The sequence below is a fragment of the Nycticebus coucang genome, chromosome 5 (genome assembly GCF_027406575.1).
Source record: "Nycticebus coucang isolate mNycCou1 chromosome 5, mNycCou1.pri, whole genome shotgun sequence".
NCBI classification, from domain to species: Eukaryota; Metazoa; Chordata; class Mammalia; order Primates; family Lorisidae; genus Nycticebus; species Nycticebus coucang.
This window is the reverse complement of record NC_069784.1, coordinates 106,021,887-106,043,123: the sequence shown is the minus strand read 5'-3', so window position 1 is coordinate 106,043,123 and position 21,237 is coordinate 106,021,887. Positions and strand designations below refer to the sequence as shown.

At 36.0% G+C, this 21,237-nt stretch overlaps 1 protein-coding gene and 1 non-coding gene across 3 annotated transcripts in view; one reads left to right on the top strand and one right to left on the bottom strand.

Moving 5' to 3' along the window:
- The window catches only part of LAMA2 (laminin subunit alpha 2), a 656,330-nt gene that overhangs the window by 319,721 nt on the left and 315,372 nt on the right, over window positions 1-21,237 (bottom strand). For both annotated transcript variants that reach the window (XM_053591647.1, XM_053591648.1), the window contains exons 11-12: window positions 16,047-16,187; window positions 13,512-13,676 (exon numbers count right to left, since the gene is read on the bottom strand). In XM_053591647.1, the coding sequence (XP_053447622.1) occupies window positions 13,512-13,676; window positions 16,047-16,187 (306 nt within the window). The remainder of the gene's footprint in view (window positions 1-13,511; window positions 13,677-16,046; window positions 16,188-21,237) is intronic.
- On the top strand, window positions 18,763-18,870 carry LOC128586954 (U6 spliceosomal RNA). Its single transcript, XR_008380407.1, has one exon. It is a non-coding gene; the product is annotated as a U6 spliceosomal RNA (small nuclear RNA).

The window sequence follows — 21,237 nt, the reverse complement described above, 5'->3', positions numbered from 1 at the left end:
TTAATGGGATGAAATTAATTAATTTCTGAAAAACGCACTTGTCTATAAGTTACAAGCCTTTTCAGTGTGAACAAATATTTATATTCTGAAATTTTACTCAGCCAGGAAGCCAAAAAGAATGAGGAATTCAAACACTGCAAACAAAACCCAAAAACTAAAACAAATAAACGAAAACAAAAAAAAAAATCCCAAATCCTATTATTTCGGAATGCTACAGCCAAGGTGGGGTTTTCTTCCTAACGAAGGAAACGTCATATGGTAAATATTTCAAGTATGAATACACAATGCACAAGGAGGGCTGTTTCTTTAGAAATAGCTGTAAATATATTCATCTGAGTAAAACAATCATCTGTGTCTAGTCGTGCATGGTTTCTGGTCCCGTGGCTGTCACTGCTGTGGATCTGAAGTTGAGAGGTAATGGCCTCATAATTCAAGGAAACTGCTGAAGTGTGTACTCAGGCTTCAGTTTGAGAGATGGGTTCATTTATCATCATAATAAGCGATTACCATTGATAGGTCACAATTCATTGAAGAGACAGTCAGTCTAATTGGCTCAATTCCGTTAGCTTTGGATGTGCCTCAAGGAGATAAGCACATTTTTTGCAGGTACTTTTCAATCACCCAACAAACTACCTGTTTAATAATTCATCACATTTCAGCTGAGGTCCTATCACACAGCTCCTTTCTCAATGTGGCAGAGGTTGGATTTTAACTGCTTGGAGGGAGAGCTTTGGAAAAGTAAGGTAGCAAACACACTCTGACTCGACGGCTGCTGTCGGAAGTGATGACAGCACATCAGGAATAAAGATGCCCGCTAACATACTTCACTGAATTTCTTGAAGAAATGTGCTAAGATAAGAGTGCTATTTGAATCCTTGTGATTTATCAAGCATGCCAACCAATTTTTAGTGGGTAGGATTAAAGCATTTAACATTTAATGAGTGATCAATTTCAAGCAGTAATTTTTATAACAAAGTTTAGAAAAGTGGTAGTTTGTAATAGAATTAATTTAAAAAATAAAAATGCAGGCTATTCTAGTTAAAATATTTTTATAAATTTGACAATGTTCTATTCTTGAATGGGGCAGAGCAGAGCCTTTGAGACAAACTCCCCTCCACTCAAAAGCTCTATGTGACTCTGAGTAGCTAAGTCACCTTTTAATTACAAATACATATTCTTCTGCTCCACTTTAAAAGACGAATGGTAGTTATACTTAATCATGTCAACATATAACTTGGATCATTCCATATTATTATGCAAAGAACTTATTTTCTTATTTATTTATAGTTTTATAGTGTTTGATTGCCTGGACGTGCCAAAGCTCATTTAATCAGCATCTCAGTGATCACAAATATTTCTGGAATAAATAATTCATTTAGCACATGTTTATACATATTGAAGGATAGATTTCCAGAAGTACATAGACTGAGTTACATTCATAACTTTGATTTTCAAGGATTACATCAATGTCTATCTACACTATCAGTCAATGAGGATTTTTGCCTCTAAAAAAACAATAAGAGAGTGTTCTATCCTTTTGTGTTGTTTTCCTTATATGATAGATGACAAATGATTTCTCAGAGTAACTATCATATCATGAGTCCAGTTAAACATTATTTCATATATTTAAGAGCCATTTGTAATTTCTTCTTAATGTTCGTTCATCCCTGGAGCCCATCTTTCCATTGTACTGTTAGTCTTTCTCTTATCAATTATGATACCCTCGCTAACAATTAGAGAGACTGACCTTTTGTGAGTTACACATACAACAAGAATGAAAATTATGGAATTTTAAAAATAATTAGTATTTTATTACTTGTATGGGTATGTTAGAGCTGCCACAGCAAAGTATTACAGTGTGAGTGGCTTCAACAACAGAAACCCATTGTCTCATAGTTCTGGAGGCTGTACGACTGTCAATGGGGGTTGCTCCTCTGGGGACTGAGAAGCAAGGATCTACTCCACACCTCTCCCTTTGGCTTGTAAATGGCTATCTTTGACTTCATGTTATGTTCTGCCTGTGTGTGTGTCTGTCTCCAAATTTCCCCCTTTATATCAGGACATTAGTCATGTTGGGTTCAGGACCTCTTTAGTGACCTCATTTGAACTTGCCACATTCCAGCCCCAGGATATTGACTAGGTATAACATTCCCTTCTCTAATCAGTTACTGATGGGCAGACTTCTCAAATCCTCTTAAGTGCTAGTTCTTCTGTGAAACAGGGATAGCAGGATACTTATCACACAATTTACTTGGGAAGACATGAAACAATGCATGTTAGTTCTATTTTGGAATAAAGTGCAAAACACCCTGCAGGTATTTCAGAAAGCTGACTGCTGTATTTATTCTTTGTACTTTGCAATCAGGCTGGCATTTAAGTCATATAATCTATTTACATGCTAAAATTAACTCCCTACATCCATTTTTATTTTTAATAGTATCCTACACTTACCACCACCAGATGCTAGGTCACAGAGCAATGAAGAGGCAGTGAAGTGTACTTTACCGCACATCTCTTCTTGATATAAAGATTACCTCTAATAAAAATTACTGCAGCATACAATTATAGAAATTCATGAGGAAATTGGCTTTTACTGCACAGCTTCTGTGAGCTAAGGACATTTTTGAGAGCTTTGTGTCATTTTTGAGGGGTGCTAGAATCCTCACTTTGCAGGTAACAGAGGTCTGGCTTAGCTAGACAAAGGAACATGTTGGAGATCACAAGCTAAAAAAGAAGAGATCCAGCCATTGAATCAGGTCTATGAAAAGCATAAAGACCAAAACAGCAATCAAATGCAACCACAAAAATAACAGAACCAGGTCCTCCACTAATGTGAAAAGTAGCCATCAGCCAATTCTCAAGATAGTGAAGAAAGAACAAAAATAATGTATTAGTTTGCTGCCCCAAGGGCAGCTGTCAGCAGAGTTGGTCCCAGCTCTCTCCCCTGGGTTTGTACAAGGCCGTCTTCTCCCTGTGTTTTCACATTGTCTCCCCTGCGTACATCCTTCCCTACTGTCTTGATCTTCTTCCCAGTAATAGCAACACTTAAACAATAAAGAAAAAACAGAGCAATATGTAAAAAACACTCTTACCACGACAGGTTCACAACTGGCATGATAGTAAAATACAACCATTGGTGGGTCCGACCCACGCAAATGGCAGAGGTCAGCACACTGAGAGTTGTCCCACAGGGACTTGGGCTAAACCAACAGTCCACTGGCTGCCAATAGTCTCCACTGAGCGAGCCGTAGAACATGAGTATAAAAAGTTATAGAAAAGCACACAGAAAAAAACACAAACTTTTACATTAAAAATGTATTGAAACACTTTCAAATAGATCAGTGTTTTTCAACCTTTTTTAACTCTTGGCACACTTGAATCTACAGTCAGACTTCTGCAGCACTCTTAATTTATGTTGATCAAAAAAAAGTGTAAAAAAAGAAAATATACTTTGCTTAGAACTTCCAAAAATAATTTAATTAATGGCTTTTAAAAATTGTAGCGGTACACCTAAGATTCTCTCACGGCACACCAGTTGAAAATCACTGGAAGAGATGCTGGTTTTCTTTCCCTAGTTTTGAGATTGGGAATGGGAGCTAAGGAAAGAAGCTGTCTTTCTGGTGTTCTTATGGCACACTCTTTTTTACAACTTCAGAGAGAAATTTTTATACAAGTAGTATTTGAAGTTCTACTTTATGCTTTTGTGTTTAGTTATTTATGCAGTAACCATTGTGTTAGGCCCTAAGGCTAAAGAGATGACTGGCCTGAAGTCCTGTGTCAGCTAGCACCAGTGCAGAAAGCACTGATATTTACCTTTTTTGATACTCTTAATTTCTTTTTTAAGGAACAAATTTTCATCTGGCATCATTTTCTTTTTGCCTGAAGAACTTTCAGCATTTCTTTTAGTGTGTATCAGTTTCTGCTAAATTCTCTCAGCTTCTATTGCTCTCAAAAAGTCTTTGCTTTGCCTTCTGTTGTGCCCAGATCTTGAAATCCCCCACAAAGACCACCAGGGAGCCCAGTCCAATGCAAAAGCAAAAGGGCTGTTTATTGCAAGTTTGAACTTGGGCTCCTGGGGTCTCCGTTACAACGGATCCGAGCCAGGAGCCCTGAGCTCTGGAGCAGGGGGTTCTTTTGGTCCCGCACAGCGGTGGGCGTGCACAGCTTGAAACAAAGGGGGCGCTTCTGGATTGGTCAGGTGGGGGCATCCCTGATTGGTGGGCAGTTGTCTCATGATTTCAGGGAATTGCCTGGGCTTGCCTGGAAAGTTAAACTTACTGAGTGAAATGGTGGGGGGGGACCGAAACTTAACTCCTAAGATGGCGCTGGTCTGGTTCTTTCACTTCATTTTTGAAAGATATTTTTGTCTGGTAAAGAATCCTAGACTGATAGTACTTGTTTGCTTGCTTGCTTTTGTTGTTTTTATTTCACAAGACTTTAAAATATCTCTGGATTGTATTCTTGTTTGCATACTGTTAGTCTGTTCAGGCTGCTGTACCAAAATACCAGACAGGGTAATTGAGAAGCAAAAGAAATATAGTGTTCAGAGTGTTGGAGCCTGGGAAGTCCAGGATCAAGGCTCTGGCAAATGTGATGTCTGGTGAAGGCTTCCTCTCTGCTTCCAAGTCCATGCCTTCTTGCTGGGTCTTCACATGGAAGGAGGAAGGCAGCTTTCTCAACTTCTTTTTATAAAAGCATTAAACTTTCATAAAGCATCATGACTTAACCACTTCTGGAAAGGTCCCAACCCCTAATATTATCACACTAGGTATTGTGTGCCAACACATAAATTTGGGGGAGACACCAACATGGTTGAACATGTGTAATTTTTTTCTGTGACTACTTTTACAATTTCCTTTTTATCTGTCTTTTTCATGATTTGATCTGATATATGTTGGCACAATGTTCTTGTCATTTTAGGGTCTGTTTCCTTTGATTCATTTTCCTCCTGGTTATGGTTCATGTTTTGCTTATGTGTGTACCTGGTAATTATTGATTCAATGCCAGTTATGGTGAATTTTACATTGTTGAATGTTGGATTTTGTTGTAATTACATATTCACAGACTTTGTTCTAGCAGTTAATATATTTAGAGTAAGTTGGAGTCTTTTAAGGATTGCCTTTAAGTGTTCCCAAAGTAGCCTGTGGTTAGGGGCTAGTTTAGCACCTCTACTAAGACGATACCTTCTGAAAAATGTCCCTGATGCCCTGTTATGAAGGCATTCCACTAGGGGTGGTGGGAAAGTAAACTATTATTAATATCAGCCCTGTGTCAGCTTCAGGAACTGTTTCTATGACTACTTTTTGGTGGTTTCTCACCAGCATTCAGTCATTTTCTCTTTTGCATTTGCAGCTCAATACTCTGATTTCTCTTTAGATAAATCTGCAGCTCACTCTCTCTCTCCTCTCTTTTTAAAAAATTTTTTCCAACTCTCTCTGTGAAGCTCCGTCTTCCTTTATATTCTACACTATAAATTCTAGCTGCCTTGGCCTGGCCTCCCCATCCCTGAATTCCGATTCCTGTTTTCAACATGGTAAGACTACACTTGGTTTTCACTTCATTCTGGACACTGCTCCCAGACAGTCATCTCATGCTGTTGTAAATCCTACTTCACTGTTTCTTTTTCTCAGGAATCATAGTTTTATGCTATTCATTGTCCAATGTCTAAAAATTATTTATTACTTTTCCCTCAATTTTCTTGTTGTTTATGGTAGGTGGATAAATCTACATACTGCTATTCAGTCATGATCAGAAGCAGCAGTCAAATGTATTGTCGCCAAAAAGATTTCTTAGTATGATTTTTTAAATTTTAGTTTTGTTTCAACTGGAATTTATATATAATGTGAGGTAGGGATGGAGAAATTTTTTTTTCACTAGGTCAGTGATACTCCAACTGATATTCTATGGGACACTGAAGGGCCATAATAGGATATTAGGTGTGCCCCCCAAATTGTTAAAGATCATTAATTAAATTATTTTCAGAAGAAGTTCAAAGCACAATAAGTATATTCCTTTTCTTACTTTTTAAAAATTTTTGATCAACATATTTTAAAATGTGCCACAGAAGTTTAACCATGGGTTTAAGTGTGCCACAAGATAAAATAGTTGAAGAACACTACTCTAGGTAATCAATGGTATAAAAACTATTTTATTATATGCCTTAACCTGTTGTCATTGATTTATAATATTTATTTTGTCAAAAATCAAGTACGCATTTGTGGGCTATTTTTAATTTCCAGTGGTTTGTTTTTCACACTGATATCACTTTGCCTTGATTATTATGCCTTTAAAATAAGACTTAAATCCTTATATCAGGAAAGATTTGAATAAAACCATATCTGCAGCTTTCCTTAGAATTTCCTTGATTATTCTTGGCTCTTTGCTTTCGATACAGATTTAATCTTTGGTACTAGAAGTTCTGGACAGGATAGTAAGATCAGAAATAAAAGATATGGGGGTTGGAAAACTCATTTACAGATGATCAAACAAAGTCAAATGAGTAAGAATGGCAATAGTGAGAACTGTTTCATGTCGTGATCATAAAGAATTCCGTCAACATTTAATATTTAATAAGACATTTGTTATTAGGCTTATGGAAATACACTTCATCAGTTAAAATGCTTTTCTAAATCTGATTTTGTAAAATGTTTCAAAAATCATGAATGGCTATTTAATTTTACCCATTTCGTTTTCTGCATCTGTTCAGATAATATTCTTTTTTCATTTAATTCATCAATATGGTCAATTATTTAAACTAATTTTCTAATATTAAGCCAACCTTGAATACTGATAATAAAATTAACTTGGACAATTTAGTCTTACTATTTTTATAAATCAATGGATTTAGATTGTTAATATTTTGCTTAGGATATTTGCATGTATTTTCTGAGTGATTTTGGATAGGAGTTTCATTTTCCATACTGTTCTTGTAAAGGTTTCATATCAAGGTACCAAGTCACATAAAATTACTTGAGAAATGGTCCCATTGTTATTATATAAACTCTGGAAAGCTTCTGCAAAATCAATTTTTTTTTTTTAAGGCAAGACACAGTGGTTCACACCTGTAATCCTAGCACTCTGGGAGACGACAGAGGTGTGTGATCACCCATGATTAGGAGTTTGAGACCAGCATGAGCAAGAGTAAAACTCTGTCTCTACTAAAAATAGAAAAAACTAGCCAGGTGGGAGCTGGTGGTGGGAGCCTGTAGTCCCAGCTCCATGGGAGGCTGAGTGAGGCAAGAGGATCACTTGAGCCCCGGAGTTTGAGGTTGCTGTGAGTTATGATGCCACAGCACTCTACCGAGGATGACAGAGTGAGTCTATCTCAAAAAAAAAAAAAAAAAAGAATATTTAAAAAATTTTTGATTGAACTCACCTATAAACAAAATAGGCTTAGTGTTATTTTTATAAGATATTTTGACTACTGAGTAAAATATTTTAATTTTATCTGACTTTTTAGATGTTTTCCCTTGAGTCAGTTTTATTAAGTTACATTTTTCTAGTAATTTATTTATTCATTTTTCTAAATTATATTCAAATTTATTATGTTTAGCTTTTTATAGTGCTCTCTAATTTGTTTATTTTCTGATATACCCTATTTATTTTTTGAAGTAATTTTAGTTTACAATCCTAAATTTTTTTATGTGTGCTTTTATCTAGCTCTTTTTAGTTGAGTAAGCTTGCCAGAGCTTTGTAATCTTTGAACAAAAAATTTGCTGGGTTGTATCCTTGCTATTGATATATGTGTTGTATCTCATTCATCTATATTTACATGACTTCATATTTTTGTTGTTTCCTTTCTTGTTCTTTCTTTTGGATAAACTGCTTCAACATCTCTATTCCACAGATAAATGCCTTATAAGAACTAATAAACTTAATTCATTGAAAAAATTATTGAGTTCCAATCCTGGCATTGATTTCTTCCTAGTTAGGACACCTTGATTTATTAGCTGATAATCTTGGTCACGTGTTTTAACATAGATAAAAACAGAAATTCACACATAATCTGAATATTTTAGGTGACAGTTATTTTGTACAGAATGTGTATGACCATAACTCTTTTGTCCTAACTGATAAGTAGGATTTTTTTTTTCTATTTCAATATCACCCTAGATTCTGTGAGTTTTCTCGCCAACCATACCACATACCAATTTATACTGAAATTACTATTAAATAAACTTCTTTATTTTTTCCCAGAAACTGTTATTAAACAGAACATTCCCTATTTATTCCTTGTTAGTTGATCAATTACAAACAAAATTGTAAATACTCTAAATAGAAGAATGCATATGGATGTTAAACTTTTTTATATAATAACTTGCAATATTAGAATTAGTGCTTTATAAATTTAATTCCAAAAATACCAAGATAATAGTATGACAATAAAATGTAAGACTGAGAGATTCCTATTTTTTAAACTTGAGCCCTTCTAGGTGGGCTACTTTTTCATAGTAGACGCTATCAGAAGTACAGGCATTAAATGAATCCTGGGCTTTTTTCATTTTTTAATATTTATTTCCTCATATATACCCTTAATGATTATGTGGTTTATTTAGGCAGAAAAACTTGTTGGTCTCACTTCACCACCAAATCATTCTTGATGAGATGCGATTTATGGAATAAAAAGCCAATCACAATTGATCTATGTTATTTACTTTTACAGCTGAGGGAAGGAATCCTAGAGACTTTGACAAGAGTACCGCCATTTTGAGAGACAGCTAGTGAGAGAAAACAGACTAGAAACCGATCTGCATGATCCCAGCAACCACCTCCCCACACTCCTGGATGAAGAACAGGGTTTTGAACTCCAGTTTTGAATAATTTTGAGGAATATGGAACAAAGAAATCACAAATACAAATTATGGTGTTAAAACCAATACAGGTTTCCCCCATTGAAGTCTAGATGGGACCCCAGTATCCTAGGCCTGGGCAATTTCATGAAGGAAACACCCAGACATTTTGCCCAGAGCTTGAAGGACTGCATTCATCCATTTGTTAATATACTCATTAACATTGCAAAGGTTTTTTCTTTTATCTACCAAATCCTGGCCAAATGTAATTCTCAAGACCTTCCACCCATAGACCAAGGACCCATAAGGAGATTTCCCACTTGGTTCTTTCCTTCTGCCAGAAGCTCTGGTGCTTTTTACTCCTTCTGTATTTCCTTCTGTCTAATAAATCCTATCTTACCACTGCTCTGTGCTCCGTGGGTTCATTCTTTGAATCCCCGAGACCAAGGACCTACTGAAGAAAGAAATTCCAGTAACAAAAGAAGAATGGACCATACTTGTCAGTGAGTTTTGAATTGTTTTAACAGGATTGAAATCATTTTCATCTTATACACAAATTCCAACTCAAGGGTCATTTTCGATCACTCTAATAAAAATTTTTTTTTTTTAATTTTTGTTTGTTTGTGTTAAGAACATAATATCAATCGTGAAGTCTTGGTGAGTTCTTTTTAGGTGATAAGAACTACCTGTCCTGTAAATCTCAACCATCAATCTCCTTCCAATAACAGCTTTAATTTGGAGGTAAAACTGAAAGTCAAGCAAGTACAACAACGTTTACCAGAGATTTCTTTTAGAAGCCAGATGCTTTTATGTCAACAGACTCTCACAATGTGCATTTGAAGCTAGGCTATAGGTATTCTTTGGCAATCATATGAAACAATTTAAAAGCTTCTATACACTAGAAACAGAGAGACAGCATAATGCTGTAGAAAATATGCATTTGGGGGTAAATAACAAATCACATAAGATTAATTTAATAATATTCAGAGACAGAATTTCAGACCTTAGTGGTAATGGGGGAACCATAGATAGGCCAAACCAGCTTCCCTAAGAACTTTACAGATGCAAAGAGAATTGCTTTTGGAAGTTGCACTAGTTCAGACCACTAGGGTAACTTTAAAGCAAACGACTACTTCAATGTTCCAGCAGCACTTCATTTACTAAAGCAGGAAATTATCCCAACTCTGAAATTCCCAAACTGTCTCTGAATAGTTGTAGCCTGTAGCAAACCAGCAGGATTCTTTGTCCTCTAGCTCTTTCCATTCCTGCCTGGATGCTTAAACAAATGCCCTAAAACCAAGTGTTCACATTGCCAAACACTTTAAAGATGAAATGCTGCCTGGTATATAGCCCTGTGGGTGCCTGACTTAATTCTAGAAAGAGGCAGGAAAATTAACACTTGATTGTGCCAATTGTGCCAAATATTCCCTCACATATGAGAAAAAATATTTCAAGATTACTACTGAGGAATTAATTCATACTTGAGATTGTGGGACTTTTTAAAGTAGGGAATATGTAAAAGTAGTAAGTTTTCCCAGGTCTCATCCATCAGCTACATATACACTTATAATCACTGACTTATACCTCATTATTCCAAAGAGTAAACATTTTTCACAGGGATCAAAAGTACTCATTTGCTAACCTGGCTGCTATTCATTACAATCAGGCAGACTTCCGTGTTAGCAATGCAGGTCCCACGTGAGAGCACTTTTATTATTTGGGATTAGGCTCCTAAAAAAACGAAGACGGGCATGTGGCATCTCGATTCTAAGAGAATACACACGGCATATCTTCCTTCTGTTACCAGGAGCCTTATAACCAGGAAACTTGCGAAATATTTAAAAATTAGTATCTAAATATTTGGGAAAAGCTAATAGCATCTCATAAATATTTTTTTCAGCTTAGGAATTAATGCTAAAAAAGCAGAGGAGGGATTATGTACCCACAGCCTCCTGGCCAATGAGTGCAAACGAAATACAGTATTTAAGCAGATGCCCTAGTATCTTGATATACTATTTGTGCCAGTTTCTGGCAATGGCTCTGATTCGAACAGCAATTACTGGTTAAAAAGAAAGAAAATTTAGCCTCAACTATTTAGAAAAGTGGCTTTATTGAATTTACAAACAAGGCCCTACAATTTTCCATTTCCTTAGCTAGATATTAAATCAACCAAGCTAAGCATGTCATCACGACTATAATTTACGTGATGTGACATGACAGTAAAGATGTACTGTGGTAATTTCTGAGAGCTTGCAGTATTATTGCAGTATCAAACATTTGTATGGTTCAGTTATAAAGGCAAATTGTTTCATTCATACTGAGACGTCTGACAGTAAACCACTGAGGGCTTCCACGTTTCATTAAAAAAAAATGTCTTCCATATTCAAACAATTTGCACACCCTGTTACCATTATTTTGTTTGCTGAATGGAAAGTGGAGCACAGGCAAAGCACAGCTTTTTGATGTGAAAATGATCTGTAGGGGAATATGAAGTGCTTCATTGTGGGTGGTTATAAGAAACAGTGCGACCAGGATAAGGGAAGTTATCTCTGGGAACAAACAACTATGAACAGGATGTCCAAATTTTTTGCTCTGATACTATTTAATATCCTATTTGCTTGCATTCCTTCTGTCAGTTTGATTTTCAGCCAACAGAAAGAAAAAGCATATGACCAAAGAAGAAATGATGGAAAATATGGCAAAGAACAGGATATTTTTGTTAAAAGCTATCTTTAACTGAATTTTACCATCATGTAAAAAAAATAAGACCTCTGAAATTCATCCAAGTTTGACCCAAAGCTCTTCTTGAACCAGTAAAAAAACAAAACAAATTGAAAGTGTGTGTGTGTGTATGTATGTGTATATATATATATATATTTTTTTTTTTTTTTTTTTGGCAATTTTAAGGAGTAGAAATTTAAGCCTTATGTGCTATTTTATTCTTGTTGGGAAGAGAGGAGGTTCTGAAATAGAATAGTATAAAATGACTTCTTTCTGTAAAGGGCCTTGCAAATAAAAGTTTAATTAGATTTTTATTACAGCTATTGAAGTTTATGCAACATATGCTAGCTCTTAAAATACATGTTCATTGAAAATGTGTTTTATTCATTTACACATTTTTTGTAATAGCATTTAGAAGCCTGTTCAAAATAAGAAACTGGCCATGAGTTAACATTTTTCAATCAGTGAAAAGCACCAGTTCCCATTTACTGAGTAGCATCTGAGCTACTAAGATTTTCTATTCCAATATTGCCATGCCATGTGAGAGAACCACAACTATAAATATACTTTTATTTGTTTAATTGGTGAGGATTTCTTCACAAATAGCACCATATTCTTATAGGTGAGTGATAGAATCAGGTGTACCCGCCCAAATAGACCTGCCCGGCCCAGGAAGGGTCAGACTCATAACTCACGTGTGGAGTTCCTTTCTTGATTTCACCTGCATCCAGGTGGAAATAAAGACTACATTATTTCTATAGAATGGGGATTCCATCTTCCTTTCATTTTGAACCTTGGAATAATCTTTCCTCCTTGGTTCCAGAACCTTTCAGTGAGAACTAGTCTTAAATGACTTTGAATCATTAAGAAATTTTTTCATCACAGTTTCTGATGTGATAAGGTAATTTAACTAACAGCTGACAGAGTATTAACTTTCAGAGAATAAGCAAGTAATCCTATTTAGAAAGAAGCCATCCAATTTTGGTTCTAACAAAGTATTGGGCAAAATAAAATAAATTTCTAAACAGCAGGACACTCATCTAGATAGAGTTAATCCTCAACAGGAAAACAAAAAGTGCCTGTATTTCTGAAACTACTACATTTGTTTATCTGTGTATGTTTTTATAGATGTGTGGGCTTCAAAACAAACGCGTGCTTCCAGGCTGGCACTTAGGGTAGTTCTCCCTGTCAGCTCCAGGAAATATGTTGTTTGTATAAGCCTGGTGGCGAGCATTAAATTAGTTATGTAATACATTTCTTTTTCCAATTAACATTCATATCAGGTAGAAGAAAAAGTAAATCTCTTAAGTATTCGTTTTGAAATCAAGTAGAGACAGACAAGAAAAAGTTGGGGAAATATCCTACCACAGAAAACTCTGGAAAACAGCTATTTTCACATAAACACAACACACTTTTTTTTAAGGCAGAGTCTCACTTTGTCACTGTTAGTAAAGTACTGTGGTGTCACAGCTCACAGCAACCTCAACTATTGGGTTTAAGTGGTTCTCTTTCCTCAGCCTCCCAAGTAGCTGGAACTATAGGCACCCGCCACAACACCTGACTCTTTTGTTTAGAGACAAGGTCTGGCTCTTGCTCAGGCTGATCTGGAACTCATGAGCTCAGGCAATCACCCACCTGGGCCTCTCAGAGTGCTAGATGACAGCGTGAGCCACCATGCCCAGACACAACACACTTTCTTCCAATATGTATAATCAGTCTTAGGCCAATATCCTAGAGGCATCACTCTTTTATTCATTCATTCATTCAAAACTTTTACACAGGACACCAACTACATCAAATTGTGTGCAAGGGATGCTATGGCCCATTACTGTTTTGTGCACCATGGAAAAGATGCTGAACTTGATCTGATTAAGCTCCTTCTGGGCACACAGACAGTATGTAATTGATTTCCTCTTTCTTTAAAGAAACACTACTTAAACCCCTTCTCACGACCAGTCAGTTAAAGCAGAGTGGTGGGTGGTGAGAGCTGTGTGGACTTACCTTGTTTCCCAGGTAGGGAGTAGGAGCGCTCCAGTAGTAGCCATGTGGTAGAACCTGCCGGGCCTCGGCATGAACGATGCTGATCTGCTGAGGCGAGTCCTGCTGCAGAAACACTTGAATGTGGCCCGAGATGTCAGTCAGATACCAGCCACTCATGTCTTGGATCTTAGAGAAAAAAACACAATGATCATTAATCAGAAAAAAGAAAAAAAAAAAAAAAAACAACTAGTGGGTTGTTTCTCCTATATATTCCTTGTACTGTTGATTTTTGGAAATTAAAACAAAACAAAACAAAACCATAAACATTTAGGAAACAACAGGAGCACTGTAACTGTAATTAAACTTACAACAACCTGCATAGGCTCTGGTTGTTCATGCTTTTCCTGATGTTTCTAACAGTTCCTACGGTACTATATAATAATCTTTTTTTTTAATGATTCTTTGGTTTTCTTTTAAAAAAAATTGCACTTCCAAATAACCACTTTATTAAAAATAGAAATTCATTCAAAGTCACACATGGTTATAACATTATACAGTTTACGAAATAGTTGGACTTTGAATTTCCTATTTTTCATTCCACTCATAATTTCTTTTTGCTTATGGAAAAAATATTTCAAAAAGGGTTACATATACATTTTTATAAAGCAGGAGGGAAAAAGAGATAAAGTATGCAAGCCCCTGAAAGGTGGCTTTCCATACAATATTCTTCCCCTCCCACTTTTTAAAATTTTGACTTTGAGGCTTAAGGACATTTGAATCCACCAGCCTGTTGCCATGACAACACCTCACAATACTGTCTATATTTCTTCAAATAGGGTCATAAGTGCTGTGTGGACCCATAGCCCAGATCCTGGCCCAGAAAAGGAAGGAACCTTGAAGGAGGAATAAAGGAATGCATACTGATTTGTTTTTAAATCTTTATATCCAGCCAAGGTCAAGCATACAGCTATATTTCTAATTTAAACTATCCTACCTGGTTAGGGGAAAACTGGTTACTGAGATTTTAGGCCACCAGCTATCCTGAGCTTACTAGACACGTGTGAGCAGCTTGGTGTCGTGGGTAATAGGGAACAGAATGGTAATGGTGACAATATGTGGCTGAAATATTTTTTAAAGTATCTTCATGTAGACATAATTTGATTATGCTTGTCCCAATGCTGTAAAATCACTGAGAATGCCTTGGTCAAAATAAATAGAGAAAAGGTAAAACATATTGGCTTGCTAGACAACAAATAGTATATTTCTTCTTTGGTTTCCATTCTCAACATCACCTTCTAGGCATTCTATGACAGATGAATGGGATTCAGTGGACCTGGTTTCCGAAGACCCTGGGCTGGGTATGAAACTTTGATCTATCAATAAAGCACTCTTAAGAGTGCGTGATTCTCTATAAACAAAATGAGGAAGTTAGACTAGCTATCCTTGTGGTTGATTCTGTGAAATCTCTGAAAGCAACATATCTGATTAAGTATAATACACAGATTCAAATTTAAACATTAGATTATAATCAGAAACTACCCACACTATTTCAGACTTGATGGAAAAGCAATCTAAGCAAAATAAAAATATTTGATATCATTTCACTCAGGAGTAGTTAGCTGATTAAAGTTGAAAGGTAGCAGTGTTTGGGAGCGAGTTCATTGAAACAGCAGTCTTTGTAAAACACAATTGAGATCATGCCACTCTTCTGCTTAAAGTCCTTCAAAGATTCTCCAAGTATCACATCCCAAGTTCTCAGCAAACTCAACCCTGTAAAGCCCAGTTTCTCTTCCCACCATCTCCAGCCCGCTGCCCACCCTTCTGCACTCTTATGTCCAGCCACAAGGGTGTATCTGAAGTTCCCTGAAGGTCCCAATCTCCTCTCACATCTCTTCCATAGGGAGACAAAATGCTCTTTGCAGAGTGGAAAAGGCAGTGGGGAGAGTGGGCAGTAGAGACAGAAAGATGACACGTTTATGTTAAAGGAGGACGATCCTAGTTACTACTAACTAGTTTAGGTAATGATTTTAAAATTTTTCCAACTAACTAAGAATAGACATAAAGTTCAAATGTAGTTTCCCCTTTTAACAATGGGAGAGCCCAGGCAGCACCAAGTAGTAACTAAAGGCTAGGGGTTAACATATATTATGCATGTAGATGATAAAGGAGTCTTTGTTAACTTGTACACGAAAAGTATTGGTGACTGGAAAATGCTATCCTTCATATCACCCTCTTGTGTTCTCTCTATTAAATCATGAGCCTGTTGGGTTGAAACCATATTAATTCCACTACTGTTTCAGCTACTAATCATGAACACTGAAAATGCCAGTGTCTGCTTAATCCAGGAGGTTCCACTCTACACACTGTTACAAAGAAAACTTAGAAGGCTTGAGCAAAAACAAATAGCATTTGAATAAAATGCCATTACTTCCTCACGGTAACTTTAAGCAGAAGTTCGCTATAGGAAAAAAAAAATTTTAATTCCATATAAAATAACAAAACAGCAACAAAGGCGGCCTATGAAGCAGCGTACGGAATTGAACAGCAGGTGCTTACTTGGCCATAGGTCCAGTAGGAGCTCTGACATCTGTCTGAAACCCCTGAACAGAAACACTCATCACAGCCTTTCCAATTATCCTCTTGCAAATTGAAGAAGCCGGATTTGCAGCGACTGCAGTCTCCTCCTTCCACGTTCTCCTGTAAATAGAGAGGCATGTTGCCAATAGAGGTGCTTTTCAAAATTAAGAGTTTTAGCTATGTCTGTATCGGGAAAACATTAACTGTTTCGCATTCATTTTACCTTCTCAACCATATTTAACATGTAACAGTATTTTTAAAAATCTGCTCTAAAGCTCCTTATTAAGCTGTGTCCTTTCTAACTGTACTGGTGAGAAAGATTATTGGATGCTAGTCTATTGTGGTAAAATGATGATTTTGATCCTCATGTATGTTAAGTGTGTAGACTAAATGTCATGATAATTACCTGAGCGGGAATACACTGACTGAAATGAAGCCAGTTAGGTGCTTGAGCTACTTTATCATGAAATATGTGCTATGATAAAATTAAAGACATTACTATATAGATGTATAATGGAATATTGATATTATACCAGTTGAAAAATACCTTTCACATTATGGATTAAAATATATACATTTGAGGCAAGCATAAAAACTTGATAGAAGGGGCAGTGCCTGTGGCTCAAGGAGAAGGGCGCCGGCCCCATATGCCGGGGTGGCGGGTTCAAACCCAGCCCCAGCCAAAAACTGCAAAAAAAATAAAAACAAAAACAAAAACTTGATAGAGAAACTGAGCCAAAGTTTAAGTATTTTTTCAATAGACAAAATAGAAAAGGAGGAAAGTTTTCTGCTATTTATTTTTTTACAGTGTTTCCTTTCACATATTGGGGTAACCAGTTAATCATAGTGTGATATTATAGGGAAAAACTCATTTTTATTCTCTAATTGTTTTCCAGATTGGTTTTATTCATCCCAGTCCCAATATATTGAAAAATTATTTAGTTATAGTTGAGCCGATATGCGGATTCAGGCCAATAAAAGCTGACTGTATAATGAAAGACTGGGAAGGGTGTCATCTCTCCATTTAAAGGATAGTTAAGCTTGATTAGTACTTCTAAATGAAGATAGCTTGCTTTCCAGGCATCAGATTTGCAATATTGCCTAAACATGTACTCACTCCACACACTTCCCCTCTTCCTTGAATTCTATTATTATCTCAGTTCTGAAGCTTTGTTTTTCCCCTTGGAAAATTACCTCTTCTCTCAACTCTATTCCCATAGCCCTTTAGACACTGTCCTATTATAACCACAAAAGTAACATTGTTCTAAATTACTCTCTGCAACTACATGTGATAATCTACTCAAGGGTAGACACTCTCATTTTTATAGCCAAAGAAAATCACAGGGTTCCTGGTATAATATTGAGTGATAGCTTTATAAAATTTGATTAAGTTGAAATAAATCTCTTGATGGTCATGTTTTCCAGGCATAGAAAAGTGCTATGCACATAGCGGATGCTTAATAACAGTATCTTAAATAAACTCAGACTATGCAGAAGATAAGGATGACAAAATCTGAGAACTTATAAGGAAAAACAGAAGAGGACAGAAAAATGACATAAAAAAATAAGGAAAAATTTGTAAGAATAAACAAACGCATTCTCTTTATAACCAAGAGAAGTATTTATTTGAAATTTAGTTCTTGGCTCTTAATTTCTGTGACCCATTTACAACTCAAACACTTCTACATTTGTGGGAGCCTTCAGAAGGGAAGGGGGTGTCTCTGGTCCCGCTTCATGTGTTAAACTTTAGCACCCTAATAGGCACACAAATCGGAGTACTGCCACTAACATTCATGCCAGTTTTCATTTTTAAGGTAGATTTTAGTAATTTCAAAATGATAGACATCAGCAAAGCTAATAATCAAACTAATTTCAGATTTATAGTGACAAAGAAATCCCTTAGCATTGAAGTTGAGAGCATCTTCAAAAAGTACACAGGCAGGAAAGATGAAACATACCTCTAATGATAATTTAGCCTAGCCCATTAAGGACACAGTACAGCTGTTCTGTACACTGTGTTCTTAGGTGCTTGGTCTAATCTACTTTTCATTTATCCAATTTGTATGCTTATAATACCACTATTTTGAAATTCAGACCAAGTTCAACAATTAGAAATTTGCAGCCATTAGTTACATTTTCCTTAGCTTCATTTTAGCCTGGTAATGTGACCTCGAAGAGATTATGATTGAATAATTACATATTCAGTTTTATTTAATGACCTGAAGCAAAAAACATTAGGGTAGGAATTCTAGGTGCTATAAAGATGGGGTGAGTCAAGGTCTCTGACTTTAAAAGTCAACATCTAGTTGGGTAAAAAGATACACTGACAATCAACTATAATACAAGGTGGAATATGGCAAAAGCATCTCAGAAATAAATTAAATTATGGACACCCAGAAGAGAAAGCACTAATTCCTGCTATGAAGGATTAAGGAGGCTTTATGACAAGAGTAGAATTTGACCTAAGCCTTGAACCATGGTTTAAAAATTCAACTTGTTGGCAAAAATAGAGTGAGAGACTGATGCTTGCAAAGATATAGAAATTAATTTTAAATGTAGAGGTTACATTCATTATTTCTTCTTTTGAAACAAATGTACCAGTTGAGCATCTCTAATCCAAAAATCTGATATCTGAAATTCTCTAAAATCTAAACTTTTGGGGTGATAACATGATACTTTGAAGAAATGCTCATTGGTGCTTGTTTCAGCAGCACATACACTAAAATTGGAACCATACAGAGAAGATTAGCATGGCCCCTGCACAAAGAAATGCTCATTGGAGCATTTTGGATGCCAGATTTTTGGGTTAGGGATGCGCAACAAGATTCTTTCCAAAATCAGAAAATATCCCAAATCCAAAACCCTTCTGGTAATGGTTATTCAATCTGTATTTGATACTTCCTATATGCAGGGAAGGGAACTTCACCGGGTACTTCTGCCCTCAGACAATGAACATTTAAGGCTACCCTAAGAAATACGGACTTTTTCCCTTAGGGTCTTGTAAGTCATCATTGGTTCCTCAGCAAGAGATAAATCAACAAAACTATACCCGAGTCACTTCAATTGGTGTCAGCAGGTAAAATGTCTATGAAATGTGATACATTGGAATAAAGAAATCTTTTATCACTATCTGCTAAAGTAAAAGGTTAACTTAACAGGTTTGGGGTGCTCAAACCCTACACATTACAGAGAATGTTATAATGTTAAAGGGAGATAATCTATAAACCCTTATCATATCCTGCCTGATAAAAGATAAAATTGTCTGTATACCTGGAGCCAAGGGTCATACCAGATATATTATGCTAACACTGTGATTTATGATGAATGCCTGGTTTTGCTCACTTGGAGGTTCTGGGCCATGGAGTACCAGTTTGTCCTCAGGGGACCTACAGGCAGAGTAGCTAAGGTCAGTCATATGGGGATTCTATACAAAACTGGTCCTCATTGAAAACTGTGGATACTAAGATCTGGATAGCTTTCCTGGTTAACAATAGACTGATCCTTGTTGTGACATGTCGCTTATGGGAGGATTAAGCCCTCTGTATGATTCCATTGAAATTTACAATCACCAAAATGTGGAAACAGCCTAAATGCCCACCAACCCAGGAATGGATTAACAAGCTGTGGTATATGTAAACCATGGAATACTATTCAGCCATTAAAAAAAATGGAGACTTTACATCTTTCGTATTAACCTGGATGGAAGTGGAAGACATTATTCTTAGTAAAGCATCACAAGAATGGAGAAGCATGAATCCTATGTACTCAATCCTGATATGAGGACAATTAATGACAATTAAGGATGGGGGGGGAGAAGAAAGAGGGATGGAGGGAGGGGGGTGGGGCCTTGGTGTGTGTCACACTTTATGGGGGCAAGACATGATTGCAAGAGGGACTTTACCTAACAATTGCAATCAGTGTAACCTGGCTTATTGTACCCTCAATGAATCCCCAACAATAAAAAAAAAAAAAAAAAAGAAAAAGAAAGAGAAAGGATAATTGAAAGTTTGTGCTTGGTGTCTCCTGGATTATTCTTTGTGTATTTTTTGTCTGTGTTGATTTTAATCTGTAACTTTTTATGTAATAAAGGATAATATGAATATAACGGCTTTTTTGAGTTTTGTGAGTCCTTGCAACAAATCATTGAAATTGTGGGAGGCATTGGGGATCCCCGACACACCATATTATGCTGTTTTGATAGGTGTAGATATCCTATCTCTGTTAGACAGTTTCTTTCTTTCTTTTTTTTTTTTATTAAATCATAGCTGTGTACATTGATATGATCATGAGGCATCATTCACTAGCTTCACAGACCGATTACCAAGTTGTTAGACAGTTTCAAAGGGAAGGTAGTTTGAGGACTTATAGGTTATCTGTCTCCCTATAACATTGGAACATTCTTTGTAATTTGTAGGGTTGGAGCACCCAAACCTGCTCAGTTTTGTGTAGAGAGAGAGAAAGAGGTACAAACTGTAAAACTATTATTTTTGTTTTTGCCTTGCCATTTATATCAAAAGGTCGGCAGAGACCATACCTGTTATCCTCCTCCTCAGCCCCTGATGCAGATGAGAATCTAATCAATCTAATAATGATGGTAAAAGTTTATAACTTCTAGCCCAAATGCTATTTTAATTATTATGACATTTCTCTTTCCTTTATTATTTTATCTCTTCTTTATACTAATCAGGTTTTAAAAGAGTTAAGATATAATTTAAGGAATTTTGTAAAAGTTGTTCTAACTGTCCATCTGAACAAAATGGCGTCCAATTCTATTAAATCTCCCAGCATTTCCCCTGAGCAGTTAATGTCAATTCAGTTAAGTTCATTTTAATATTTTTTTGTGAATCCATTTGTAATTCTTTTCAATATGTAAATTTAGTCTTTTATTTTTAATTTCAATAGATTTAAGGGGTACATTGTTTCTTGTTACTTGGAAGAATTATATAATACTGAAATCAAGGCTTTTAATGTATCCATCACTGGAATACTGTAATATTGTGCTAGATAGGTAATTTTTTTATCTTTTACCTTCCTCCTGTTCTTCCCTTATCTTCATTTCAAGTGTCTATTACACCACCGTATAACCAGATATTCTCATTGTTTAGCTCTCTCTTATAAGTGAGAACTGAAGTCTACAAAATAGGGTAATTTCCAGAAATGTTCCAGACTT